A 24,915-nucleotide genomic window follows, 5' to 3' on the forward strand; every position below is an offset into this window, starting at 1 on the left:
TCTGCTTATTTAGTTTATTCAGTTTATTTAACCCGTCGCAATTTAACCCATTAACTGGGGCGGCAGTGGCTCAGTGGTTCATGTAGGTTGTCTACAAACCAGAAGGTTGGTGGTTCAATCCCCGGTTCCACCTGACCAAGTGTCGAAGTGTCCATGAGCAAGACACCTAACCCCAGCTGCTCCCGACGAGCTGGATGGCGCCTTACATGGCTGACATCACCGTTGGTGTATGAATGGGTGAATCTGTGAGTTTGTGAAGCACTATTGTAGACTAGAGCACAAGAGGCTGTACCTCAATAGCAATCCGATGTTGTTCTGCGGGCCCCAGTGTCCTCTGTCGCTTGGCAGCTGGAATCTCCTCTTGCACAGTGATGGAAGACCTTGTTTAAACATAAAACAATTGATTAATACTACATTATTCTGCATTCATGTTATTTCTATGATTTTTCACATTTACCTGATGTTTCTAATGCTGTCGGCAAAGTTACAGATGGCAGCTTTGATGAAGATGGGGTCAATGTTTCGTTTCTGAAGCTGCTGAAAGAGCATGTCGACGTGTGGCATGATTTTATGAAATAGTTGGAGAAAAAGGCTAAATGTGCCATCCTCCAGCATCCTCACAAACCCTCCTGCTTCTCTCACAGTCACAGCATCAAAGTTCCCAGAGTCCTGAATGGTCTTAAAACACGTAAGAAGATCATCCCTGTGCTCATATTCAGTGTTCACTGAGCGACTGTGAAAGTTCCATCTTGTTGCACACGCTCTCGGAAGTCTGTTGCCAACAACATCATCAAGCACGCTGGTCCGTTTGGGCGACCTTGAAAAAAATGCACAAAATCCACCTAGCTCCGAAAAGAATGTGGAGACTTTAGGTATCTTTGAGGTGGCTTGCTGCATTACCAGATTGAGCTGATGTGCGTAACAATGTTTTGAGATGGGTGGATAAACCTTTTCATGAATCGATCAAACGAAACATTTCACCATGACCTGTCCGGATTACCTTTGAGTGTGCGTCCTTATGTGATGTACACAGCGCGCGCCTTCACCACTGAAGAGCACACGTAGCGCTCATGCACCAAGCATGACAAGGGAGGAAATTACATTTTTCTGAGGGATAAACTTTTTATTTCATAAGACGTTATGAAGATAATGTTGGCATAATGACACTGTCCCTACGCCTATGTAAGCAAACAATCATTAACTACTTCAACTGCGCCTGACATTAGAATTTATTTTTTCTGAGATGATTATTACACTTTACAACAAATGAATAGCTTTTATAAAACCGTATAAGTCCTGGTGGCCGTTGAGAGTTGCTATGGCATCCGTAAACACATTCCAGCTGCTGGAGATGACGGCGGTGTAGATCATTGAATATATTCGAATGCATTGCTTGATATTTTAATTCCGTTCGAATTAGATTTGTTTTTCAAAAATGACAGCCCTAACGGACAGTAATCATTTTTGTGTGTACCGATTGAAAGATTTAGTGGACTGTTTACATTAGCCGTGTTCTAAACCGATCTGGTGTTTACATGTGATGACTTTCAATCGCAATCATTTTGTCACATGCAGTTTGTCTGCCACATCAAAAATGTCAACGCTGTTTTCTCCAGCAGCTGGAGTGTGTTGACTGTAGCCATAGCAACTCTTAACGGCCACCAGGACTAATACAGTATTATATTATAAGCTATTTATTTGTTTAAATAATCATCTGAGAAAAAAAATTCTTCTGTCAGGCGCAGTTAAAGTAAAAACTGCCTGGAGCAATATACGCTGTGTCATTACTCCAACATTATCTTCATAACTTACGAAATAAAAAGTTAACCCCTCAGAAAAATGAGCTTTCCTCTCTTGTCAACATGAGCGCGGCGTGTAAGACTGATTATTACTGAACGTAGACCGAACCTCGCAAAAGACTTTTAAAAATGCCGGTTGAAATAAAATGCTGCGTGAGCTCAACCAATCAGCATGTTCAGCGCCCAAGTCCCGCCCTCGAAAGTTCCTGAACTTTGAAAAAGTACTACCTCGCGAGCAGGGCCGTTTGGAGGGGGAAATATTTACCCGGAACTTCATTTAGACCCTGGTTCCTGCGGTCTAAACACACCGAGGACCACCCAAAGTTCCTGGTTCCTGGGTAAAGTTCCTGTGGTGGAAACGGGGCTTATGAGTGGTTCACGAGTCTCTGTTTGTCTTGAGGAGTTAAACTGTTCACTATTCTTCAGAAAAATCCTACAGGTCCTGCACATTCGTTGTTTTTTTTTAGCACATTATGCATATTTGATGCCTTTAAAACACTGACTGAATAAATGATTACATCTGAAATCTATAAGATCAAAGATCATGCGTTCCTTATAGAAGACAGATCTGTTATTTTTCATGTATTATTCCATAGAGTGTTCTAACGAGGAATACAATTATGTTTGTAAATCAGTCTCTATGAGAACCTGTTTGTGAATCTGAGAGATTAAGAGATGTTTAGTCACATATCAGCATAAATTCACAGATTGAGCCAATTTAATTAAAGATAATGAAATATAAAGCAGAAGAAATGATTTTTACCATTTTAATTTTATTAAGGTAAACCCATCATCAGTGTAATCATCCATGGCCATTTTAATACAATGCACCTTAACAAAACAAAGATGAAATGTGATTTTATTTATTGCCCTTCTATTCTGTAGATATTTATCATCATCAGTTTGAATTAATACATTAAATAGTAGATCTTTCTCTGCAACCACAAACTTAACTTTTAACTATTCGTAACGAGATGGAAATTCTCAGTAGTTAGTATGATAATTATATGTAGGTGTAAACCAGAAGCTCACAGTGGCATTAATAACTGGGAATATTCTGTATCTTATCATTTAAATGTGTTTAGTGTGCGTGAATGTCTTTTATTTTGATGGGGACTTTTATTTTGGTGTGGCGTCATGATGTCATAAGGCTGCGCCGCGCTCCTGCATCTGTGATTCTGCTGAAGAAAGGTTTGTGTTTTTAATAATTTAAACTGTTTAAATCAGTATAACACGTTTTTGAATGTAACATTATAATCCATGTAATAATAGTAAGAACAGTTTTTGTGAGTAACAAAAAAGGTTAATCTCATTTGGCTCCCTATATAGTGAGTCAGTTCATCATAAACATGAAGTTTGCTCTCTGGTGAGTTATGATAGAGAAACTGATTCAGATTCAGTTCAGTCAAATGATTCAGAGTCTGTAAGCGCTCAAATCACCTGCAGTTCACCAGTGGGAATGAACAAGAATAACAACACACAGATGACAACTTCTACAAATCAACTGGACTATTCAATATAATCATGCCTACATATAATGCGTGTTCCTTTATGAATGTGTCATCTGGTCATTTAAGTCCATGAACTCTGTACTCTAGAACTCTAGAGTGGGACTGACTCTAAAATAACTGATTTTAAAGTAATGAAAAGTGTGGATCCTGTTGAATATTCTCATTTTAACCATGACAGGGTGTCCAAACACACAGAAGAACTCCAGCTGAAGCCACTCCTGAGATCCCCGTGACACACTACTATAAAGATCGCGATGAATGCGCTTATTAAAGAGGAGAGTGAAGACGTGAAGATTGAAGAACATGAAGATACTGAGGAACAAACAGGTGCGCTTCATTCTCATTTAATATTCCAAACTCTGAACTGGTGTGTTACAGATGAATGTCTGTAGTGAATAGTTTTATTTCGGACCATTGCCCGCTCCCAAAATGTGGGAAGCAGAATCATTTGAACATACTCCAGGGTTTCTACTGATAGAAAGACATAAGTCAAGCAGCTCTATGCACTTTTTAAAGCTAGATTCTTTTCTGTGGGATTTCCTTCCTTATATTGGCCGTCGTCAATAACAACGCATAACGCATAAAACATATTAATTTGGTCTAAATATAATCTCTAATTTTATCTCTGTAAATATATTCTCAAGCAATATTCTCATCAGTGTTCTATCAGCTGTAATGCATTTAAATCTAGCATATTTTCATATGATTTGACAGATTATTTTGATTAAATATCAAAAATCCCAAAGGTATGCATCATACCTGACACTTAGATGAACACTTTAGATTCAGTTTTATGACAGTAAGTCATTCTCTTCAAATGCTAATGAGATATTGCTTTAGAGACGGTCCCTAAATAGGCGATACTCGAACGTCGAGTCAAATTTATGCCAGTCATATCAGATGTGCTGTGGTCGTGCTGAGAGCGTGTGCTCCGAACCAAACTCTGGCTGATGTAAACGCCTCTGATTATTAGACATTGCATTTATAAACTCAATAGAAACGTGTGATTGGTTAAAATGCGCAATGCGATTATGACAGATGGCTTTTGAGAAGACTGTTAATGTCAAGCCCTGATTATTATCCCTTAAATATCACTCTAGTCTTTTCTGAACTTGTTTGTTCGTCTTTAGGAAATAAGCACTGAAAGGCCAGATCCAGAGCTGTGTGTGTGTGTAATCAGATGCAAACAGAAATATAAAACCCGTCCTAATTGAAAGAGAACATGTTGACAAAAAGATTGAATCCAAGATTGGGTGAAAATATGGTATAATGAGTGATTTATAAGCTATTTTTTATAGGCCGGTCATTTTTGACCGGGAACACCACAAGTGTAACAAGGTAACAAAAACCCCACAAAAAGTAAGAAAATTTCCATTTTTTTTTTTGAGATTTAGTTCCAAATGATCGTGAAAAAAAAAGAAAATGATCCACTGTGTCAAAATCTGCGCTAAGATCGATAAGAATCAGAATTGAAAGACAGCCAGAGTCAGCCGTGATTAACTGGTAATTCAATGCTAAACTAAAGTGCTATGTAGTTTGAGGAAACCAGATTGGAGGAGGCTCAAAAGGACTATTGACAGTGAGGTGAGTGTATAATTGAGAAGCAAATTGCTCCAGCAGTTTAGCCAGAAAGGGGGAATTTGAAATGGGACAAATTATTGAGGTTGTCCCAGTCTACATTGGTCTTTTTTGGTATAGGTATTACAGCAGCAATTTTAAGTGCACCAGGCACAACACCCATGCGCAGGGAGTCATTTACTATACTCAGGACAACAGGGCATAGAGAACGAAACATGATTTAAACAAATCACTAGATATAGGATCAACTATGGAAGTGGTAGCTTGCCATTTTGAAACGTCCGTACCCAGGGAAACCTGTTTTTACATTAAAACCTTTCATTACAGATTTAGTTTCCAAACAAACCAAACACATGGGTGACCCCTTGAACATGGTAAAAAGTATACCACTATTAATAGAAAACATGATTTTCATTCACAATTTCAAATTTTCAAATGTATATTGGTTAATACATTAACACTTTTATGATGAACAGATTATTTTGGATTTACATAACCATTGATCAACACACATACATAGAGTGCTATAGTAAAAACGGAAGTGCAAATGTGTGCATCACACGCAAAAACAAACCTCACTGGAACGACATGAGGAAAAAGCACAACAGTACCTAAGCTCATGTTCTTTTGACCACAGTCAAAGTATTTTCTTGTCAGCTAAAACTCTCTTGTTTAAGATTTCACTGTCAGATTGATTATTATATTAACATTCAGAATAACGGGGGACAACACATTCATATCAGCAACAATACTGGGCAATCTTGGTTGCTGTTAAAATGAGAGCAGTTAAGTTACAACCTCTCTCAATTCTTTATATAGGTCCATGTGTCTGTCTTTCAGGTGCTTTGTTAAATTAGTGGTGTTAGCACTGCTCTGTAGCAATGCTTGCATATTGGCTAATGTCCTTCACCTTTCCATGTTTATCTGCCTCAAATCATAAATAGTTCCAGATAGTGCTCCTGCTGTGTTCTTTATCAACCAATGCTGGTCGCAGAGGCTCCGCACACGCTATTCACCTACGCTATCGATACTTTGAGAAACGAGTATTGTATCGTTTCAGATATTTCAGTATCGATATTTATCGAAATATTAATATTTTTGACAACACTAATCTGAAGGCAATCTTTCCATTACTTGCTTATCAAATGGATCATCCGAGTGGTCCAGCAGGCCAGTAGCCCATCCCTGATCTGCATGAATGATTGCTCTGTACGTTTCATCATGTCTTAAAAAAAATTCCTGCTTTTTTCACTGCTTTTTTTCACTCACACAATCACATCCCTGATCATGGAGGGCTTCAGGTGCAGGCTGGGAGTTGAAATCATCCCTCCGGCTCCACCTCAGTCTTCAGTCACACCGGCTTTGCCTCTGGCACTCCGGTTCCACCTCAGTCTTCAGTCACACCGGCTTTGCCTCTGGCACTCCGGCTCCACCTCAGTCTTCAGTCACACCGGCTTTGCCTCTGGCACTCCGGCTCCACCTCAGTCTTCAGTCACACCGGCTTTGCCTCTGGCACTCCGGTTCCACCTCAGTCTTCAGTCACGCCGGCTTTGCCTCTGGCACTCCGGTTCCACCTCAGTCTTCAGTCACGCCGGCTTTGCCTCTGGCACTCCGGCTCCACCTCAGTCTTCAGTCACGCTGGCTTTGCCTCTGGCACTCCGGTTCCACCTCAGTCTTCAGTCACACCGGCTTTGCCTCTGGCACTCCGGTTCCACCTCAGTCTTCAGTCACGCCGGCTTTGCCTCTGGCACTCCGGTTCCACCTCAGTCTTCAGTCACGCCGGCTTTGCCTCTGGCACTCCGGCTCCACCTCAGTCTTCAGTCACACCGGCTTTGCCTCTGGCACTCCGGTTCCACCTCAGTCTTCAGTCACACCGGCTTTGCCTCTGCCACTCCGGTTCCACCTCAGTCTTCAGTCACGCCGGCTTTGCCTCTGGCACTCCGGCTCCACCTCAGTCTTCAGTCACGCTGGCTTTGCCTCTGGCACTCCGGCTCCACCTCAGTCTTCAGTCACGCCGGCTTTGCCTCTGGCACTCCGGTTCCACCCCAGTCTTCAGTCACACCGGCTTTGCCTCTGGCACTCCGGCTCCACCTCAGTCTTCAGTCACACCGGCTTTGCCTCTGGCACTCCGGCTCCACCTCAGTCTTCAGTCACACCGGCTTTGCCTCTGGCACTCCGGCTCCACCTCAGTCTTCAGTCACACCGGCTTTGCCTCTGGCACTCCGGCTCCACCTCAGTCTTCAGTCACACCGGCTTTGCCTCTGGCACTCCGGTTCCACCTCAGTCTTCAGTCACGCCGGCTTTGCCTCTGGCACTCCGGTTCCACCTCAGTCTTCAGTCACACCGGCTTTGCCTCTGGCACTCCGGTTCCACCTCAGTCTTCAGTCACGCCGGCTTTGCCTCTGGCACTCCGGTTCCACCTCAGTCTTCAGTCACGCCGGCTTTGCCTCTGGCACTCCGGCTCCACCTCAGTCTTCAGTCACGCTGGCTTTGCCTCTGGCACTCCGGCTCCACCTCAGTCTTCAGTCACGCCGGCTTTGCCTCTGGCACTCCGGTTCCACCTCAGTCTTCAGTCACACTGGCTTTGCCTCTGGCACTCCGGCTCCACCTCAGTCTTCAGTCACACCGGCTTTGCCTCTGGCACTCCGGCTCCACCTCAGTCTTCAGTCACACCGGCTTTGCCTCTGGCACTCCGGCTCCACCTCAGTCTTCAGTCACACTGGCTTTGCCTCTGGCACTCCGGCTCCACCTCAGTCTTCAGTCACGCCGGCTTTGCCTCTGGCACTCCGGCTCCACCTCAGTCTTCAGTCACGCTGGCTTTGCCTCTGGCACTCCGGCTCCACCTCAGTCTTCAGTCACGCTGGCTTTGCCTCTGGCACTCCGGCTCCACCTCAGTCTTCAGTCACGCCGGCTTTGCCTCTGGCACTCCGGCTCCACCTCAGTCTTCAGTCACGCTGGCTTTGCCTCTGGCACTCCGGCTCCACCTCAGTCTTCAGTCACACCGGCTTTGCCTCTGGCACTCCGGCTCCACCTCAGTCTTCAGTCACACCGGCTGTGCCTCTGGCACTCCGGTTCCACCTTGGACACTCAGCACTCTTGCCTTGGTCTCCAAAGCCATCAGTGTCGTAAGATCATATCACTTGTCATCTCCTGGGTGTCTTCAGCCAAAGTTACCATGGCTCCTTCCTCCTTCAACTCTAGCATATCCTGACTGGTCTCTGGGTCATCTCTTGGTCTGAGAATCAAGATGAGGCCAAGTGAGTCATGTGTGTGTCTTTAATGTTGAGTTTGTTGGAACTTCTCTTGTTATAGTCACTCTGCTAAGGCTTCCGTTCACCTGAACTCCATCCCTCTGTAAGGCCACCTTGATAAAGGTTGAGTTGGCTGGCCTCCTTTAGAGAGTAGTTCTTCTGAGGCCTCCACTCATTTGAGCTCCTATTAGACAGTGACATCAAGTGTTCACTTTCTTTAAGGTTGAGTTTGGTTGGCCTCCTCTCGACTTAGAGAGTCGCTTGCTGAGACATCCTCTCGTCTGAGCTCCAGCCAGACAGTGATATCAAGTGTTCACTATCTTTGAGGACGGCCTTGGTAAACGGTCTTTAATTAGACCCCTCTCCTCTCTGGCTCTTTATTTTATATTAGCTCAGAGATGCTGACTTAGAGTCAGGCTCAGGGTTGAGCATGTCTTTTCAGCTCCCCTGGGGTCCGCAGGGGTTAAATAAGACCCTCCTAGTATAGTGACAGGTGAGGAGAACTTATGTTTCTCTTGGCCCGTAATCCCTTAAAGGTAATGCCTGTCAGGGAGACTGGCATTACCAGACCTTGAGCTCTGCCCTTGGCATGGGCACTGATTGCTTGTCATGGTAAGGGGTCCTCTTGCATATGGCTGGGAGCTAGTTTGTGGCCTTAGGTCAAAATGGTACTGTCAATGACACAATTGCCTGAGTGAGGATTGGTCTCCGCCATCTAAGTCCAGCCAATGACATTGTTGCACTTGACTTGCATGCTTCAAACAGCGGTCACGCTGGAGGCATTTCCCATTGTGTCTTTGGATGCGGTGTCTCTTTCCATGTTTGTGTAACATTATTAGCTATTATTAAATACTGTTATGTGTCCGACATTTTAAAGAGTGATACCATTGTGCTGCATTTACTAAAGTAACTTGTAAAGTTTAGCAAAGCATTTATTTAGTGGGTAAAGAATTTAGTTTACAGGTTGTTGGATTTGATGTTTTACTTCTCTTTTCATGTCTGTTGCTAGGTGCCATTAAGCTGATGTTAACTTGTTTGTTTCTTTCCACCTTAGACCTGATGGAGCTGAAAGAGGAGAGTCAAGAACTGAATCAAATCAAAGAGAAAATTCAGCATGAGAAATGTCCTGATTTCAAGACTGAGGGAAAATTGACTCATGAAACTAGAAACCTTAAAGCCCACTTAAAAATCCATGCTGGAGAAAAGCTGTTCAGATGCCCTCAGTGTGGAATGAGATTTAAACTGAAAAAAAACCTTAATGCACATTTGAGAGTTCACACTGGAGAGAAGCCTCACACCTGCCCTCAGTGTGGAAAGAGCTTTTCGCATAAAGGAAATCTTACAATTCACATGAAAGGTCACACTGGAGAGAGCCGTTTCACCTGCCAACAGTGTGGAAATGGTTTCAGCCGCAAAGAAAGCCTTAAAGTCCACATGAGAATTCACACTGGAGAGAGGCCGTTCACCTGCCAACAGTGTAGAAAAAGTTTCACTCGAAAAGAAAGCCTTAAAGTCCACATGAGAATTCACACTGGAGAGAGGCCGTTCACCTGCCAACAGTGTAGAAAAAGTTTCACTCGAAAAGAAAGCCTTAAAGTCCACTTAAAAATCCACAGTGGAGAGAAGCCGTTCATATGCTCTGAGTGTGGAAAGAGTTTTAAGCAGAAAAAAGAACTTAATGTCCACATGAGAATCCACACTGGAGAGAAGCCGTACACCTGCACACTTTGCGGGAAGAGCTTTACGCTAAGAAAACTTTTTAAGACTCACATGACATTTCACAAGGGAGAGAAACCATTTGTTTGTGATCAGTGTGGAAAGAGCTTCAGATATAAAGAAAGCTATATTAATCACATGAGGATTCACTCAGGAGGGAACTGTTTTGTATGTCATCTATGCAAAAAGAATTTCACAGACATCAATCACCTTAAAAATCATGTGAAAAGTCACATTGAGAAACCTTACAAATGCCTTTACTGTGGAAAGAGCTTCACAAAAAGAATAAACCTGGAGGATCACATGAGAATTCACACCGGAGAGAAGCCTTTCACCTGCCCTCATTGTGGAAAGAGCTTCACGATTAAAGGAAACCTTAAGATTCACATAAGAGTTCACACTGGAGAGAAGCCGTACAAGTGTGTTCAGTGTGAGAAGAGTTTCACATATCACACAGAGCTGAAACGACATTTACAAACTCATTCTGGAAAGAAACTGCGGTTTTTCTCAGTTTGATATTTATGATATTGTTAATATGTCTGATCGGTGTATATTTCCTTTTATATCCTTCACCTTATCTTCTTTGCTATGGTTTCACATAATAAGTGGCTGAGGTAGACAGTCTTTAAATTAGACTGTGTTAAGGTGTTGCTCCATGTCATATGTGTTGACCGTGTTTTTTTTTGTTTTTTTTGCAATGTATTTATGTGGTGTTTGAAATATGCTGGAAAAAACTGGGACATCTATGGGTACAGCTACAGTTGGGGACAAAACACAAATGTTAAATCCAATCCATGTTTAAGTTACTGCATGACTTTTAGGAGCACTAGAGAGTGACATACTCATGTTTTCACATTTAATGTGTATGAACTTGAGAAGCGTCTCGCCTGCGTGGCATGTCCATTTTTATTTCGGCTCCCATGTTAACCGGTTAGAGCTTGCACACTGCCTGCGTGACACGTGTGGAAAACTCTCTCTCTCTTGGCACATCCAGTCATCAATGCATTTGCACAGGGAGTCAATGGGGCTGTAGTCATTAGGTGACAGTGCTAAATAGAGCTGGGTGTCATCAGCATAGCTTCTTCTTTTTCATTATTTGTAGGGATGCACCGAATCCAGATTTTTGAGGTTCGGCCGAATCCACTGGTTAATATTCTGCCGAAGCCGAAACCGAATACCGAATCCAACTCTCATCCTCTGTCCATTATCACAATAAACACATTAATGACATAAACAACGTCCACAGCAGAGTATTTTTAATTTAATTTTAATTTTAAAAAAAAGGCAACATTATGCCAGGATGACTGTGCCGTATTGCTGTCTGTAGATTTCTTCATGCACAAAAAAACCGGATCACCGCTTCTTTTACGTCCTTACGTAATGACGTCATTTCTATCATCCCGGCGGATGAAAATACATTCAAACACATTCATGTAAAGTATCTGTAATTAAAACTTAGTATAGTAATAATTATTATTGTAATCATCGTCATCTTGGATACGTTTTTTAATTCTTGTTTTGCAAAAGCACTCAATACAGCCACTGTCGTGCAAACACTGATGTTTTACACAGATTAAATAAACTTACATTGTCATAACATAAACTTACACAAATCCTTGGTTCACCCGTGCTCATATATTATCAGCATCAGTTTTCTGAGAGAAACAGCAGCCGTCCCACTCCGAGAGAAACAGCAGCCGTCCTACTCCGAGAGAAACAGCAGCCGTCCCACTCCGAGAGAATCAGCAGCCGTCCCACTCCAAGAGAAACAGGAGCCGTCCCACTCCGAGAGAAACAGCAGCCGTCCCACTCCAAGAGAAACAGGAGCCGTCCCGCTCCGAGAGAAACAGCAGCCGTCCCGCTCCGAGAGAAACAGCAGCCGTCCCGCTCCGAGAGAAACAGCAGCCGTCCCGCTCCGAGAGAAACAGCAGCCGTCCCGCTCCGAGAGAAACAGCAGCCGTCCCGCTCCGAGAGAAACAGCAGCCGTCCCGCTCCGAGAGAAACAGGAGCCGTCCCGCTCCGAGAGAAACAGCAGCCGTCCCGCTCCGAGAGAAACAGCAGCCGTCCCGCTCCGAGAGAAACAGGAGCCGTCCCGCTCCGAGAGAAACAGCAGCCGTCCCGCTCCGAGAGAAACAGCAGCCGTCCCGCTCCGAGAGAAACAGCAGCCGTCCCGCTCCGAGAGAAACAGCAGCCGTCCCGCTCCGAGAGAAACAGCAGCCGTCCCGCTCCGAGAGAAACAGCAGCCGTCCCGCTCCGAGAGAAACAGCAGCCGTCCCGCTCCGAGAGAAACAGCAGCCGTCCCGCTCCGAGAGAAACAGCAGCCGTCCCGCTCCGAGAGAAACAGCAGCCGTCCCGCTCCGAGAGAAACAGCAGCCGTCCCGCTCCGAGAGAAACAGGAGCCGTCCCGCTCCGAGAGAAACAGCAGCCGTCCCGCTCCGAGAGAAACAGCAGCCGTCCCGCTCCGAGAGAAACAGCAGCCGTCCCGCTCCGAGAGAAACAGCAGCCGTCCCGCTCCGAGAGAAACAGCAGCCGTCCCGCTCCGAGAGAAACAGCAGCCGTCCCGCTCCGAGAGAAACAGCAGCCGTCCCGCTCCGAGAGAAACAGCAGCCGTCCCGCTCCGAGAGAAACAGCAGCCGTCCCGCTCCGAGAGAAACAGCAGCCGTCCCGCTCCGAGAGAAACAGCAGCCGTCCCGCTCCGAGAGAAACAGCAGCCGTCCCGCTCCGAGAGAAACAGGAGCCGTCCCGCTCCGAGAGAAACAGCAGCCGTCCCGCTCCGAGAGAAACAGCAGCCGTCCCGCTCCGAGAGAAACAGCAGCCGTCCCGCTCCGAGAGAAACAGCAGCCGTCCCGCTCCGAGAGAAACAGCAGCCGTCCCGCTCCGAGAGAAACAGCAGCCGTCCCGCTCCGAGAGAAACAGCAGCCGTCCCGCTCCGAGAGAAACAGCAGCCGTCCCGCTCCGAGAGAAACAGCAGCCGTCCCGCTCCGAGAGAAACAGCAGCCGTCCCGCTCCGAGAGAAACAGCAGCCGTCCCGCTCCGAGAGAAACAGCAGCCGTCCCGCTCTGAGAGAAACAGCAGCCGTCCCGCTCCGAGAGAAACAGCAGCCGTCCCACTCCGAGAGAAACAGCAGCCGTCCCACTCCGAGAGAAACAGTTCTGTTCAAGACGACGCTATCACGCATGCAGTATCTCAGCTCACCGGTTCTCACAGCAAAACATGTCTCAGTTCAGTGAACTGTTGGAGTTACAACATATACTTCAAAATATTAGTTTATTTCTAGTCTGAGGGACTGTCACTCGTGTCAGAAAGTGAGTAACTATAGTAACTTGTGAGATCAGTGCTGATTTGAGACGCTAACCGTTTAGAACGATTCAGTCCGATTTGGTGAACTGGTTCGACCGGATCACTAAAAAGATCCGGTTAAAAAGAACGATTCGTTCGCGAACCAGACATCCAGCGGCTATTGTTTAGGATTATTGCCACCGCGAGACAAATCGTCATTGCAAATTGTATATATAGCTCGACTTGAATTGCCTTCTTGTGACTGAAAGTACTGCCAAACAACACATTTTCTGTTCACAAGTTCCATTTTCACTTTCTCACAGCCGACTGCATTCGAACGGTCCACCTAGTAAACACGTTGCCATAATCAACCGCGGCATCATGTTCGGCCAGTATCGTGTAGTGCAAGCAGGTTCGGTTCGGTGGAAAAAAATTCTAAGGTTCGGCAGAAACCGAACCCAGTCAAAAAGCCCAATATTCGGCCGAATCCGAACCCGAATCCTGGATTCAGTGCATCCCTAATTATTTGGCTCAGTGGCAGCATATACAGGTTAAACAGGAGTGGTGCTAGAATTGACCCTTGTGGGACTCCGCATGTCATGGACGTCCACTCAGACTTATGGTCTCCTATACTCACATAATAACCTCTCCCTTCTAAGTATGATCTGAACCATCTGAGGACCATCCCAGAAAGCCCAACCCAGTTTTCCAGCCTGTCTAGAAGTATGGTGTGGTCAACAGTGTCGAATGCAGCACTGAGGTCGAGTAGAACCAGAATTGATGTTTTGGCTGTATCAGTATTTAAGCGAATATCATTTATAATCTTTATGAGCGCTGTCTCTGTACTGTGATGCGGTCGGAAACCAGATTGAAAATTGTCAAAGTATCCATTTGAGCGTAAGAATTTGTTCAACTGATTGAAAACAACTTTTTCAATGATTTTGCCTATTAAGGGGAGATTTGAGATTGGTCTGTAGTTGCTCAATATGGAGTTATCCAGATTTCTCTTTTTCAGAAGAGGCTTAACTATTGAAAGAATCCCAAATAATCAAAGATATTTGATATTTTTCATTGAACAAAGACATTTGTTTTACTGTGTTTCACCCCCCTCTCTCTTATCAGTGGGGCTGTTTGGGATTCCTAAAGACAAAGAGATGTTGAGGGCCTGTAGGCCAAATGGTGCCACACCTGTAGTCCAGTGGGGGAAGTTTGGTCTGACTGGTCAGTTTGAATGTCTCAGGGTTTCAGTCACATGGTCAAGGGATGTATAAAAGAAGATTGCAACTTTTGCTCGGGGGTTTTTCTTCTCTCTCTTTTTCTCTGGGGGTCTCTTTCCTCTGACGCTGTCTTTTTCTCTGGCTGTCTCTTTTAGGGCCTTCTTTGGCTCTTCTCTTTGCTCAATCTTTCTATCTCTCTCTATCTCTCCCATTTCTCTCAGGTAACATTCTACACATGCTGGGTACGATTAATGGTATAAGTTTTATCATCTCATTCATCTATTTTGTAACTATTTTAAGTGTAACCATAACCGGATTTTGTCATTAAATTCTTTCAATTAGAAATGATTTGCTAACTAGTTTTGGTTTGGTATTGACTTTGAAGTGCTCCCTATTGCAATACAATATAGTCACATTAAAGCAACGCTCTCCCACATATTTTGCTATTGTAACTGCGCTTATTTCCGTTGTTGGTATAAGTTGCAGTGGGTGGTTATAGACAAGAAATGTACAGTTTTCTACCATCACGCTGATAACGTTTCTTTAGTCGTTCGGCAACCCTGCAGTCAGAACCACTGTAGGCGATCCACCCTTACACTATTGCAGTTTTAAGGGCGGTTGGAAAAGTCCCATAGAGAAGTGAGGAGTTTACCACTTCTAGGAGATCTGCAAACAGTTAAACACACTGTTTTAAGTGTGACATTCTTGCTCATGTACTGAAATGAATTTGCGCTTCAAGGGATCTGATAGATGCTGTGGGAACTTCCGGATCCAGCCCTAAACCTTCAGTGGATTACAGCAGTAAATGTGTAAAGCCGGCGGGAGGAAATTCTGTCTGATTTGAAAACACGCTGCTGATGGGGAGCATCAAATAGCAAGTCTAAGAATTTCTGTAAATACATACAGTGACAGGAGAGCTTACGTCTCTTATGTCTCTTCCTGAAAAGCAGTTTCAGTTTCTGTACAGAAGTCAAAGAAATTGAAGTTCAACATGACAGATCAGTAGAAAGATCTACAAATATTGTCTGAGGTGAGTGTCTCATCTTTCTTTAGTTGTGTGTGTGTGTGTGTGTGTGTGTGTGTGTGTGTGTGTGTGTGTGTGTGTGTGTGTGTGTGTGTGTGTGTGTGTGTGTGTGTGTGTGTGTGTGTTTGTGAGGACTTCAATGTAGTTGTGATTTTATTAAAACTTCCTTATCTGATGATCAAACAGAAGACCAAGCGTGTCTTTGTGTTGGTACACAATACATTCTGCACATGTGAAATGAACAATATTTGAGCAAACAAATGTTTCATGGCAAATATAGCAGTTTCTTTGGATTCTTGCTGAATGAGAGAGATGATGTGTTTTTGATTAGTAGTTGAGTAAGATCAGTTTCTCTGAGATTACTACCTCTTCTTGGCCGGGTTACGTTTATCTAACACAAGGCTCTAAACTGAGTTTATAGGGGTGTGATATTGAAATGATTCTTTTCAGCTGCCACATTTATCAAATTATGATCATTCACCTCTAAAATGCAGAACTGCACAACTCATTGTGAATATAAAGCATCCTTAAATAAGCAAAACAAGTTTATTTACAAACTCGATTCCCAAAAAGTTGGGAAACTGTACAAATTGTGAATAAAAAGAAATGCAATAATTTACAAATCTCATAAACGTATATTTTATTCACAATTCAATATAAATAACATTAAATGTTGAAAGTGAGACATTTTGAAATGTCATGCCAAATATTGGCTCATTTTGGATTTCATGAGAGCTACACATTCCTAAAAAAGTTGGGACAGGTAACAATAATAGAGTGGAAAAGATAAATGTTCATATAAAGAACAGCTTGAAGACCAATTTGCAACTTATTAGGTCACTTGGCAACATGATTGGGTATAAAAAGAGCCTCTCAGAGTGGCAGTGTCTCTCAGAAGGCAAGATGGGCAGAGGATCACCAATTCCCCCAATGCTGTGGCGAACAATAGCGGAGCAATATCAGAAAGGAGTTTCTCAGAGTTTGAAGTTATCATCTACAGTTCATAATATCATCCAAAGATTCAGAGAATCTGTAACAATCTCTGTGTGTAAGGGTCAAGGCCGGAAAACCATACTGGATGCCCGTGATCGTCAGCCCTTAGACGGCACTGCATCAAGGCAAGGCAAGGCAAGGCAAGTTTATTTATATAGCACATTTCATACACAATGGCAATTCAACGTGCTTTACATAGAAAGGAATTAAAATAGGGATAAAAAATGCAAAAGAAAAAGAATACAATGTAAAGAGAATTAAAATTTACCACCACTTTAATGGAAACATGACGTGACTTTTCTCAGTGCCTAATAAACAATATGGCATCTTAAAAGGGTAGTTCAACAAAAAATGATTTGCTGTTAATTTACTCGCCCTCAGGCCATCCAAGACGTAGGTGACTTAATTTCTTCAGTAGAACAAGTAAAGGAGATTTTGTGCTCAAACTGTAGTCCTCGGTTATTTATATTATGAAAGTCAATGTGAGCCCGTCATTTTAAGTTTCAAAAAACATATGCAGACAAAACTAAATTCAACGCGGCTCCTGATGATACATTGAGGACTTAAAGGGTTAGTTCACCCAAAAATGAAATGTCTGTCATTAACTCCTCTCCCTAATGTCGCTCCACACCCGTAAGACCTCCGTTCATCATCAGAACACAGTTTAAGATATTTTATATTTAGTCCCAGAGCATAATACAGTCAATGCCCACTTTACTGTCCATGTCCAGAAAGGGAATAAAAACATCATCACAGTAGTCCATATGAGACATCAGTGGGTTAATTAGAGTCTCTTGAAGCATCCAAAATACATTTGGGTCCAAAAATAACAAAAACTACGACTTTATTCAGCATTGGCTTCTCTTCCGCGTTCCTCCAAAAAGATTCAAACGGTGTGAATCGATCGATGATTCGGGTCGCCAATGTCACATGATTTCAGCAGTTCGGTTCCATGTTCGGTTCACGTCAAACCACCAAACTGCTCAAATCACGTGACATTGGCGACCCGAAGCATTGATCGATTCATTAACCATTTGAATCTTTTTGGAGCAGCACGGAAGAGAGGACAATGCTGAATAAATTCGTAGTTTTTGATATTTTTGGACCCAAAATTCAAATTCATACTTAAATGCTGCTGTACATCTCTGAGTTGCCACTGTAAATCTTTATATATATTTATTTTATATTATACAATACACTGGGAATGTGTAAAAGGGTTTTTTTTAAGTAAAGTTTTAAGTTTAAGTAGGGCCTTTCAAGTCTTTTAAGTAAAATAAAGACAGAGTATTGCAATAAAAACATTTTCTCCTTAACCTTTTTCTGTTCCTATCGCCTAAGAATAGAAAAGCAAAAAAACGAACCGAAAATCGTGGTTAAAAACTGAGGTATGTATTGAACCGTGGACTAACTGTATTGTTGAATCCCTACAAGACACTGAACATTATTTAGGAAAAATAAAAAAATCTCTGAACTACAACTTTGGCAAATAGTCCAAAATCTGTTCCCCATCCAAGACAAAATCACATTGAGTTAATCATCCAAGAGTTACCTTAATCTACATGGTCTTTACCTCCTGTCCTCAATAAGGTGTAAACAGCAAGTCTACAGGACTTGATGAATGCAAATTCCCATTGAACACATGTTTACATTTGAAAGAACTTTCTGTCTTGGTCTGGTATTTAAGGAGATGTTGCAGAAGGGTCAGGATGAACCTTTATACAGGTAAAACTTTATTCAATATATTGTGATATAAAAATGTGACGATATGTATCGTTGATGTAAGCAACATGATTTGCGATATGTTTTATCCAAGGCTCAAATTGCTGTAGTATTGAATGTAACAAAAATGTAAATTCTGTCATCATGAACTCACCCTCATTTTTTATTTCATTTAACTTCCAAACACAAATTAATATAATTTTATGAAACCTGAGAGATGTCTGTCCCTCCATTTAAAGTCTATTCCTCTCAAACAAGATTCAAAAAATGTCATAAAGGCAACGTAAAAATAACTAATCGAGTGTCTAATCCAAATCCAAGTCTTCTGATGAGGCACAGGGGCTTTATATGATGAACAGATTAACAATTTACTGTAGAAAGGAAATTAGAGTAAGTATAAATAAGTGAATTCCGCTCTTTCGTGTATTTTTGCGCTTGAATGGTCAAAAAACACAATTATGTCAAAATGTACAACGTTTGGCATGTATTCAAGTAACAGTTGGTTATGAAATGCTTGAATGATCAATTAATGCATTACAATTTAAATAAACTCATTAGATTTTAGTCAACTAAATCTTGTGATCTTCTGTCGACTGAAACTAGATTAAAACAAAAAACAATTCCGGTGAGTAAAATATGACTAAAACCAAATGGCATTTTAGTCAACAGACTATGACTAAAATTATATCAAACTTTGCTGTCAAAATGAACACTGCATGAGAGTGAGAAAATGCAGAATTAAATTTTTTGTATGAGCTAAACATTCACAGTTTGGGATTAGTGATACAAACCTAAAGCGTACTCGCTGCCGGAATGACACTCCTCAAAGTCAAAGCGCAAACATCATTTAAATCACCAGATCACATTTAGTTTTAGTAGTATGATCACATTTAGTTTTAGTAGTATGATCATTCAAAGCATTTTAGAAGGTTTATTCTTAAATATGGACAGTGCATTAATAGCGGGAGTGTTGGTCTGTTTATTTACACTGAACATTCAGGAATATATATATATTTTAATTCCACTCCAATTAATAGTCAAAGTTATGACTTGTAAATAATCGTAAATGTCTCACTGTACATTGGTGTTCTTGTTATGTTGGAGCCATTGCTTACACATGATATCTGCACTTAACTGGAGAACCCGTACTCATTTAACATAGCCTACCTGTGATTTGATTCTTAAATGTACATCTTGCAGTAAAATGTGAATTTTTATTAAACTTATAGCTAAAGTTCAGGTAAATGCATATTCATCCACCTGATTAATAAAGTAAAAATGTATGACTGGCAATCCATTAAAATTGTTCATAACAACTACAAACAACTAATGAATTGTGATTTTTAATACATGGTTATGAGGTACGTTGCTTGTGAAAGCAGATTGTCACATGGTTACGTTGACGGAAATTAGCCTACTTTCAGGCGCTGCGTAATATGATTGCGGCGCTGCACACAAGGTAAGGCAGCAAAGCTACTTTATTATTATGCAGAAATGAGAATATAGTTCCTAGCCATATTGACCTAGAAAAGAGTAGATTTTCATTATCCGTCATTCAGACAAATCAGCATGGTCAAAACTTCCGTGATTGTATTTTTCCTTCAAATATCAAGCCAAGAGAGTGAATTTGGAAAAGAAAGGAAGGAATTTTATTTAAGGCTCACCGGCCTGCTGACGAGCTTAAGTTTTGGCAGCCCGTCTGGAAAACACATGGACCCGGGACTTTGGGCTTTGCGAGCCCTGGCCCAAGTCTGATCCCGAATCGCAGCATAAAGAACCAACATCATCTCAAATAAAGGATTCTCCAGCCTTTGACAGCGTGCTAAGTTACGTTCAGTTAGACACGTACACATAATCAATCGATATTAAATGATCTGTAACAGTACTATTACATATAAAAAACATTGGTAAAACTTTACAATAAGGGTGCACTAAAATGCATTAATTCATGCTCAACTAATGCACAGATAATCATGAGTTAATGTATTACTAATGCTGAACTAACCCATTTATTAATGATTACTGCATCAGCAACTAATGAACATTCATCATGATTAATAGATTAAGGGTGTGTTCACACTTGTCATGTTTGGTTCGATTAAAACGAACCCTGGTGCGGTTGCTCGGTTAGTGCGGTTCATTTGAACATATGTGAACGCTGCCACCCGAACCCTGGTGCGCACCAAACAAGCGGACCGAGACCGATAAAAAGATGGGTCTCGGTCCGCTTCCAAACGAACTCTGGTGCGGTTCGATTGATATATGAACGCAACACGGACCAAACACATGTAAACGGACCAAAAACAGGACGTGATGTCACAAGCTGCGACGCTACGATTCAGCTGATTTGAAGACGCGGAAAAATCAGATTGTATTCAAGATGAGTAGAGGGCAAACGTGGAGCAACGAGGAGGTAAAATGCCTCATCAACATTTGGTCCGACGAGCAGGTTTCACAAATGCTAGAAAAAACCCACAAAAATGCTGAAGTATTCAAAATGTTCAGTGATCAGTTAACGGATTGTGGGTTTAACAGGAGTGTGGAACAGTGCCGCATAAAAGTTAAGAAGCTGCGTCAACAGTATATAAAAGTGCGTGATGTTCTGCGTCGAAGTGGAAACTCTTGTGATGAAAAGGAGAAATTTTTATGGTATGACGAAATGGATCAAATTCTTGGCACACGTCCGACTTCCAGCCCAGTAAATATAATTGAGTCATTCGAAGAGTCCACAGAGACTACTACAGACGAATCCTCGGAACTGAACGATACAGAAAAATCCTCAACTGCTGACAATGAAGAATCAGGTGAGCATTTAAACCATTTGCTGTTTAAGATAACAAACATAATTATTGTATTTACAACGAAGGCTTAGCAATCAGTATTAACATAAGAACAAGAAAACAGTAATAAAAAACTTACCAATAAAACAAGATTAATAGAGGTGCAGACTTTGAGTATGCGCTTTTTCCCAGGACAAAAATAATGTGTTATTACTTGTCTTACCTGTGTTCAAAAGTGTGTTTTTCCTATGCAAGACAATTTTCTCAGGTCAACAGTTTTTATTTATTTATTATTATTTAATTAATTTAAAATCGTGAGTGAGGGTTGGTTATCTGGAAATGTGAAAGAGTGAATATGATTATAACATTTGGATATACTTGTCTTAAAAATACAACAGTATGACTTAATATTACATTTTTTCTTGTTAGGGGGAGCAGGATCTACTGAGGACAGTGGAGAAAGCATGCAAGGACAGGCCACCCCAAGGATTCATGGACGTAAGAGGAAAGCAAAGAGTGATCGTCTTGACCTCCAGACCTTCTTACACCATCAGAGGGAGCTGCTGAAGGAGTTTCAAGACTCTGAACATAATCTGCAGCAACATGAAATGGAAGCTTTTGAGAAATGCATGAAAGCAAGCCAAGAAGCCGAAGAACGTAGGTTTCAAGCTTTACAAGCACAACAGCAGGCTACAAACAATATGTTTTTCCAGTTAATGGGTACTTTAATAAGCGCAGTGTGCCAGGACAAATCAAAAGGGCCACCACAGTCCTATCTCAGCCCACCTCCAGGAGGCCCAGTAATACCTACCCCTTCAGTGTCAGTTCCTCAAAGCAACTTGACACAGGTTAATCTGCAGCCGCAGCAGTACATTCCAGTACACCAGCCTTCCCAATGTGAAATGATGCGACCACCACTGTACCATCCGCAGTCCCAAAATGATGCTGAACAGCCTTTGTCTTCTTTGCTACATGAGGCAAACTCTACTCAACACTTTTTTAATCTTTAGACCTTTCTATTTAGATGAGGCTTAAGTTTATAAACTCTACTCTTTTCTGGTTTTAGTTATGCACAGATGGTCACCTGTTAGGGTTTTTCTGTGACTTTCAGAGAAAGTTCAAATAGAGTAGTTTCAGCGAGTATTCAATTAATTTACAGAACGTACAACTTCTAATTTGTACAAAAAAAATAGTCTTTATTCTTTATATGTCTTTATTTAAGACTCTTGTTCAAAATGTGATCATATACAGTATGTTTGACTGTATGGAAGAGAAACAACAAATGTTAGTTTGCACTTATTTTGCACAGATAACAAACTTTGCACATCGGAATATTTCCTAAGATTGTTATTTGATCTTGTGAATTACCTTAATTTAACTTTAAACAGTGAACGTTTCATTCAGTGGTTCTGTTTTTTCTTTTAAAGTTTAAAAGAAAGAATTAAAACAAAAAGCAATACTTTTGAAATAAAAAACAAAAAGCAATACTACTGAAATCAAATTAAAGCAACATTGGAAACCATTTAATTTGTACAACTGTTTCATTTAGTGTTTTCTTCTTCTTTCTTAAACCTTAACAGTACACCTACAGTCTAGACATGTATGTACAGAGTGCATCTCTAATATCATGGCCACCCTGACTGTCTCTGCAAAATTGATGGTCTTCATTGTCTTCTTGGAAAGCACTCTCGGTTTCTTCGAGTGGCATTACCTCCTCATTGTGGATTTCACAAAAGTTATGCAAAACACAGCACGCAGATATTATGTGGCTGATGTGGTTAATATGAGCATCACATCTTTTCAAGAGGCATCTCCATCTTGCCTTCAAACGACCAAAGGCCCTCTCAACTGTCATGCGAGCTTGGCTAAGCCTGTGGTTGAAGTTGGATTGTTGAGCTGTCATCCCTGTGTTTTCCGTATATGCTTTTATAAGCCAGGGGAGCAGAGGGTAAGCAGCATCACCTAGGATGAACAGTGGTACATCTACATTCTCAAACCTTTCAGTCCATGCAGGGAACAGAGTTCCATCCTGTCCTCTCTGGTATAAAGATGAGTTAACAAAAACTCTGGCATCATGAACTCTGCCAGGCCAGCCAATGTTTATGTCCCAAAATTTCAGTTTGTTGTCTACCACTGCCTGCAGTATCACTGAATAGAATCCTTTTCTGTTGTAATAATCGGCAGAATAATCAGGGGGGGCTGTGATGCATATGTGTGTTCCATCTATTGCACCTGCAACCTGTGGAAATCTCCATTTGTCTTTGAAACCTTGTACAATTTTCTTTAATTCTGCAGGAGAGGGTGTTTTTATGTACAGTGGTCTCATGATCTTGTTGATGGCTGCAACAACCTCCTGGGTGATCATACAGGCAGTTGACCTTCCAACTCCAAAAAGATGACCAATTGATCGGAACTCCAAATTGGTTGCCAGCCTCCAGAGACAAATTGCAACTCTCAGCTCCACTTGTAGTGATCTCCGAAATCTGAAGCAGATATTTAAAAAAAAAAAAAAAATTAAATAAAAAGTTTACGTTAATATTAAGCGGGGGTATTTCAACCCATAATATAATTTCATCCAGGATACATTGCTTGATAAATATTTACCTTGAATTGCAGAGAGTGAGGGACGGCTGGAGAATGCTGCAGAGGTGCATGAACGTTGTTCTCCTCATTCTAAAATTCTCCAACCACTGTTCATCTGTCCAGTTATTTACAATGTTCTGCCACCAAACACTGGATCGTGGCAACACCCAGATGCTCCTTTGTGGATGACAAATTATAGATATTTGAGTTTGACAAAAGAATTAAAGGAGTCAATTATTTTATTCAACATTCTGAATATATATTTTTTAAAAGATATCAAATGTTTGTTTTAAATAAATTAGCATAAAACAACACTATTTTACAATCATCCATCTATCTATCTATCTATCTATCTATCTATCTATCTATCTATCTATCTATCTATCTTGATGATGAATGTTATATACAATGTTGTTTTATGCTGTCCTTCATCTATTAATTAATTTTTAAAAATCACATGTAATTTTTAACGTTTTAATAATTAGTCTTTGATCAAGTAATATTCAACTGAACTGTTATTTCCAAAAGAACAGCTATAAACACAGGAAAATCACCGAAAATAACTTGATTTAACATTTATCAAAGAAATGCAATTCTGATCGTGTAAGTAGTTATTTATTCTTTGATTTGAAAGGACATAATGTAAGCACCTGGTTCTCCTCATCAAAGGACCTGCGTTGCCCATTAGTCGGTACAGACGACGGAACTGCCGTCTCTTTGCAGCAGATCTTCGTTTCTGCATGCAACGGAGGAGGAAATCCTGGTGCTGTTTTGAACATTGTATGAGCTCTTCGTGAGTTCTCAGCTGGTAAAAATAAAACCATATACACACGCATAAAATGATCGCGTGTAATCCAGCGCACAGCATGGTGTTGATGTTCGGTAAGCAGCTCCGTCGCCGAAACATACGTCATAATAGCTGACCAATCAGGTTGCTGACCGTCTCCCTATGCCTTTGGTTCGGTAACTTTAGGTTCGCTGTTAAAAATGCCCGTGTGAACGCTAAGCGGACCAGGACTATTATGTTTGTTTTTGTTTTTTGGTCCGGACCAAACGAACCAAACGAACCGAACTACAAGTGTGAACGCACCCTAAGTATTTCCGGGGTGAACGCTGGCGCTACCTGCTGCCGCTGGTCCTGGATATTTTGACTTTTAGTAGTTGTTTTATTGCTGTTTTAAGCTGTTTTATAGCCATCATCTATCTGTGATCTGCCTGTTACGCTGACTACAGCGAGTTCGGACCACCGCACGCTATCAGCTGATCTGTGTGATACTTCTCGCGGCTGCCGGTTTGCCTGCCGGTTACTGACCTCTGATTCTTCACTCGAGGTGCCTTTGGCGCGGGAAGCAACTATGAAGATCATCGGACTGCTTGTATGGATTAGCTACGTCTGGGTCATCCTCTCTGCAATATACCACCCTGCAGTGTTGATCCTTCAATATTCTGCGGCGGAACTTCTCCA

The 24,915-nt window shown here is 41.9% G+C and overlaps 2 protein-coding genes and 1 long non-coding RNA gene across 3 annotated transcripts; 2 read left to right on the forward strand and 1 right to left on the reverse strand.

Moving 5' to 3' along the window:
• The first annotated feature begins 3,489 nt into the window (after positions 1-3,489).
• On the forward strand, positions 3,490-11,629 carry LOC137049882 (gastrula zinc finger protein XlCGF26.1-like). The gene is made up of 2 exons (XM_067428632.1): positions 3,490-3,637; positions 9,194-11,629. The coding sequence occupies exons 1-2, from the start codon at positions 3,565-3,567 to the stop codon at positions 10,369-10,371; spliced, it is 1,251 nt and encodes a 416-aa protein (XP_067284733.1). The 5' UTR covers positions 3,490-3,564; the 3' UTR covers positions 10,372-11,629.
• Positions 11,630-20,640: 9,011 nt separating this feature from the next.
• Positions 20,641-21,877, forward strand: LOC137049943 (transcription factor SPT20 homolog). The gene is made up of 2 exons (XM_067428687.1): positions 20,641-20,891; positions 21,297-21,877. The coding sequence occupies exons 1-2, from the start codon at positions 20,747-20,749 to the stop codon at positions 21,875-21,877; spliced, it is 726 nt and encodes a 241-aa protein (XP_067284788.1). The 5' UTR covers positions 20,641-20,746.
• A 1,431-nt stretch (positions 21,878-23,308) lies between these two features.
• Positions 23,309-24,534, reverse strand: LOC137049894 (uncharacterized). The gene is made up of 3 exons (XR_010899746.1): positions 24,101-24,534; positions 23,472-23,627; positions 23,309-23,350 (listed from the first exon to the last, which is right to left on the reverse strand). It is a non-coding gene; the product is annotated as an uncharacterized lncRNA (long non-coding RNA).
• Positions 24,535-24,915: the final 381 nt, after the last annotated feature.

This window comes from Pseudorasbora parva, chromosome 20 (genome assembly GCF_024679245.1).
Source record: "Pseudorasbora parva isolate DD20220531a chromosome 20, ASM2467924v1, whole genome shotgun sequence".
Taxonomy (NCBI): Eukaryota; Metazoa; Chordata; class Actinopteri; order Cypriniformes; family Gobionidae; genus Pseudorasbora; species Pseudorasbora parva.

Bases quoted from the DNA above. Each gene is read 5' to 3' on its own strand.
- LOC137049882 (XM_067428632.1), top strand. From the start codon at position 3,565: ATGAATGCGCTTATTAAAGAGGAGAGTGAAGACGTGAAGATTGAAGAA. The intron at 3,638-9,193 runs GTGCGCTTCATT...TTTCCACCTTAG, and splicing joins AGATACTGAGGAACAAACAG to ACCTGATGGAGCTGAAAGAG.
- LOC137049943 (XM_067428687.1), top strand. From the start codon at position 20,747: ATGGATCAAATTCTTGGCACACGTCCGACTTCCAGCCCAGTAAATATA. The intron at 20,892-21,296 runs GTGAGCATTTAA...TTTTCTTGTTAG, and splicing joins TGCTGACAATGAAGAATCAG to GGGGAGCAGGATCTACTGAG.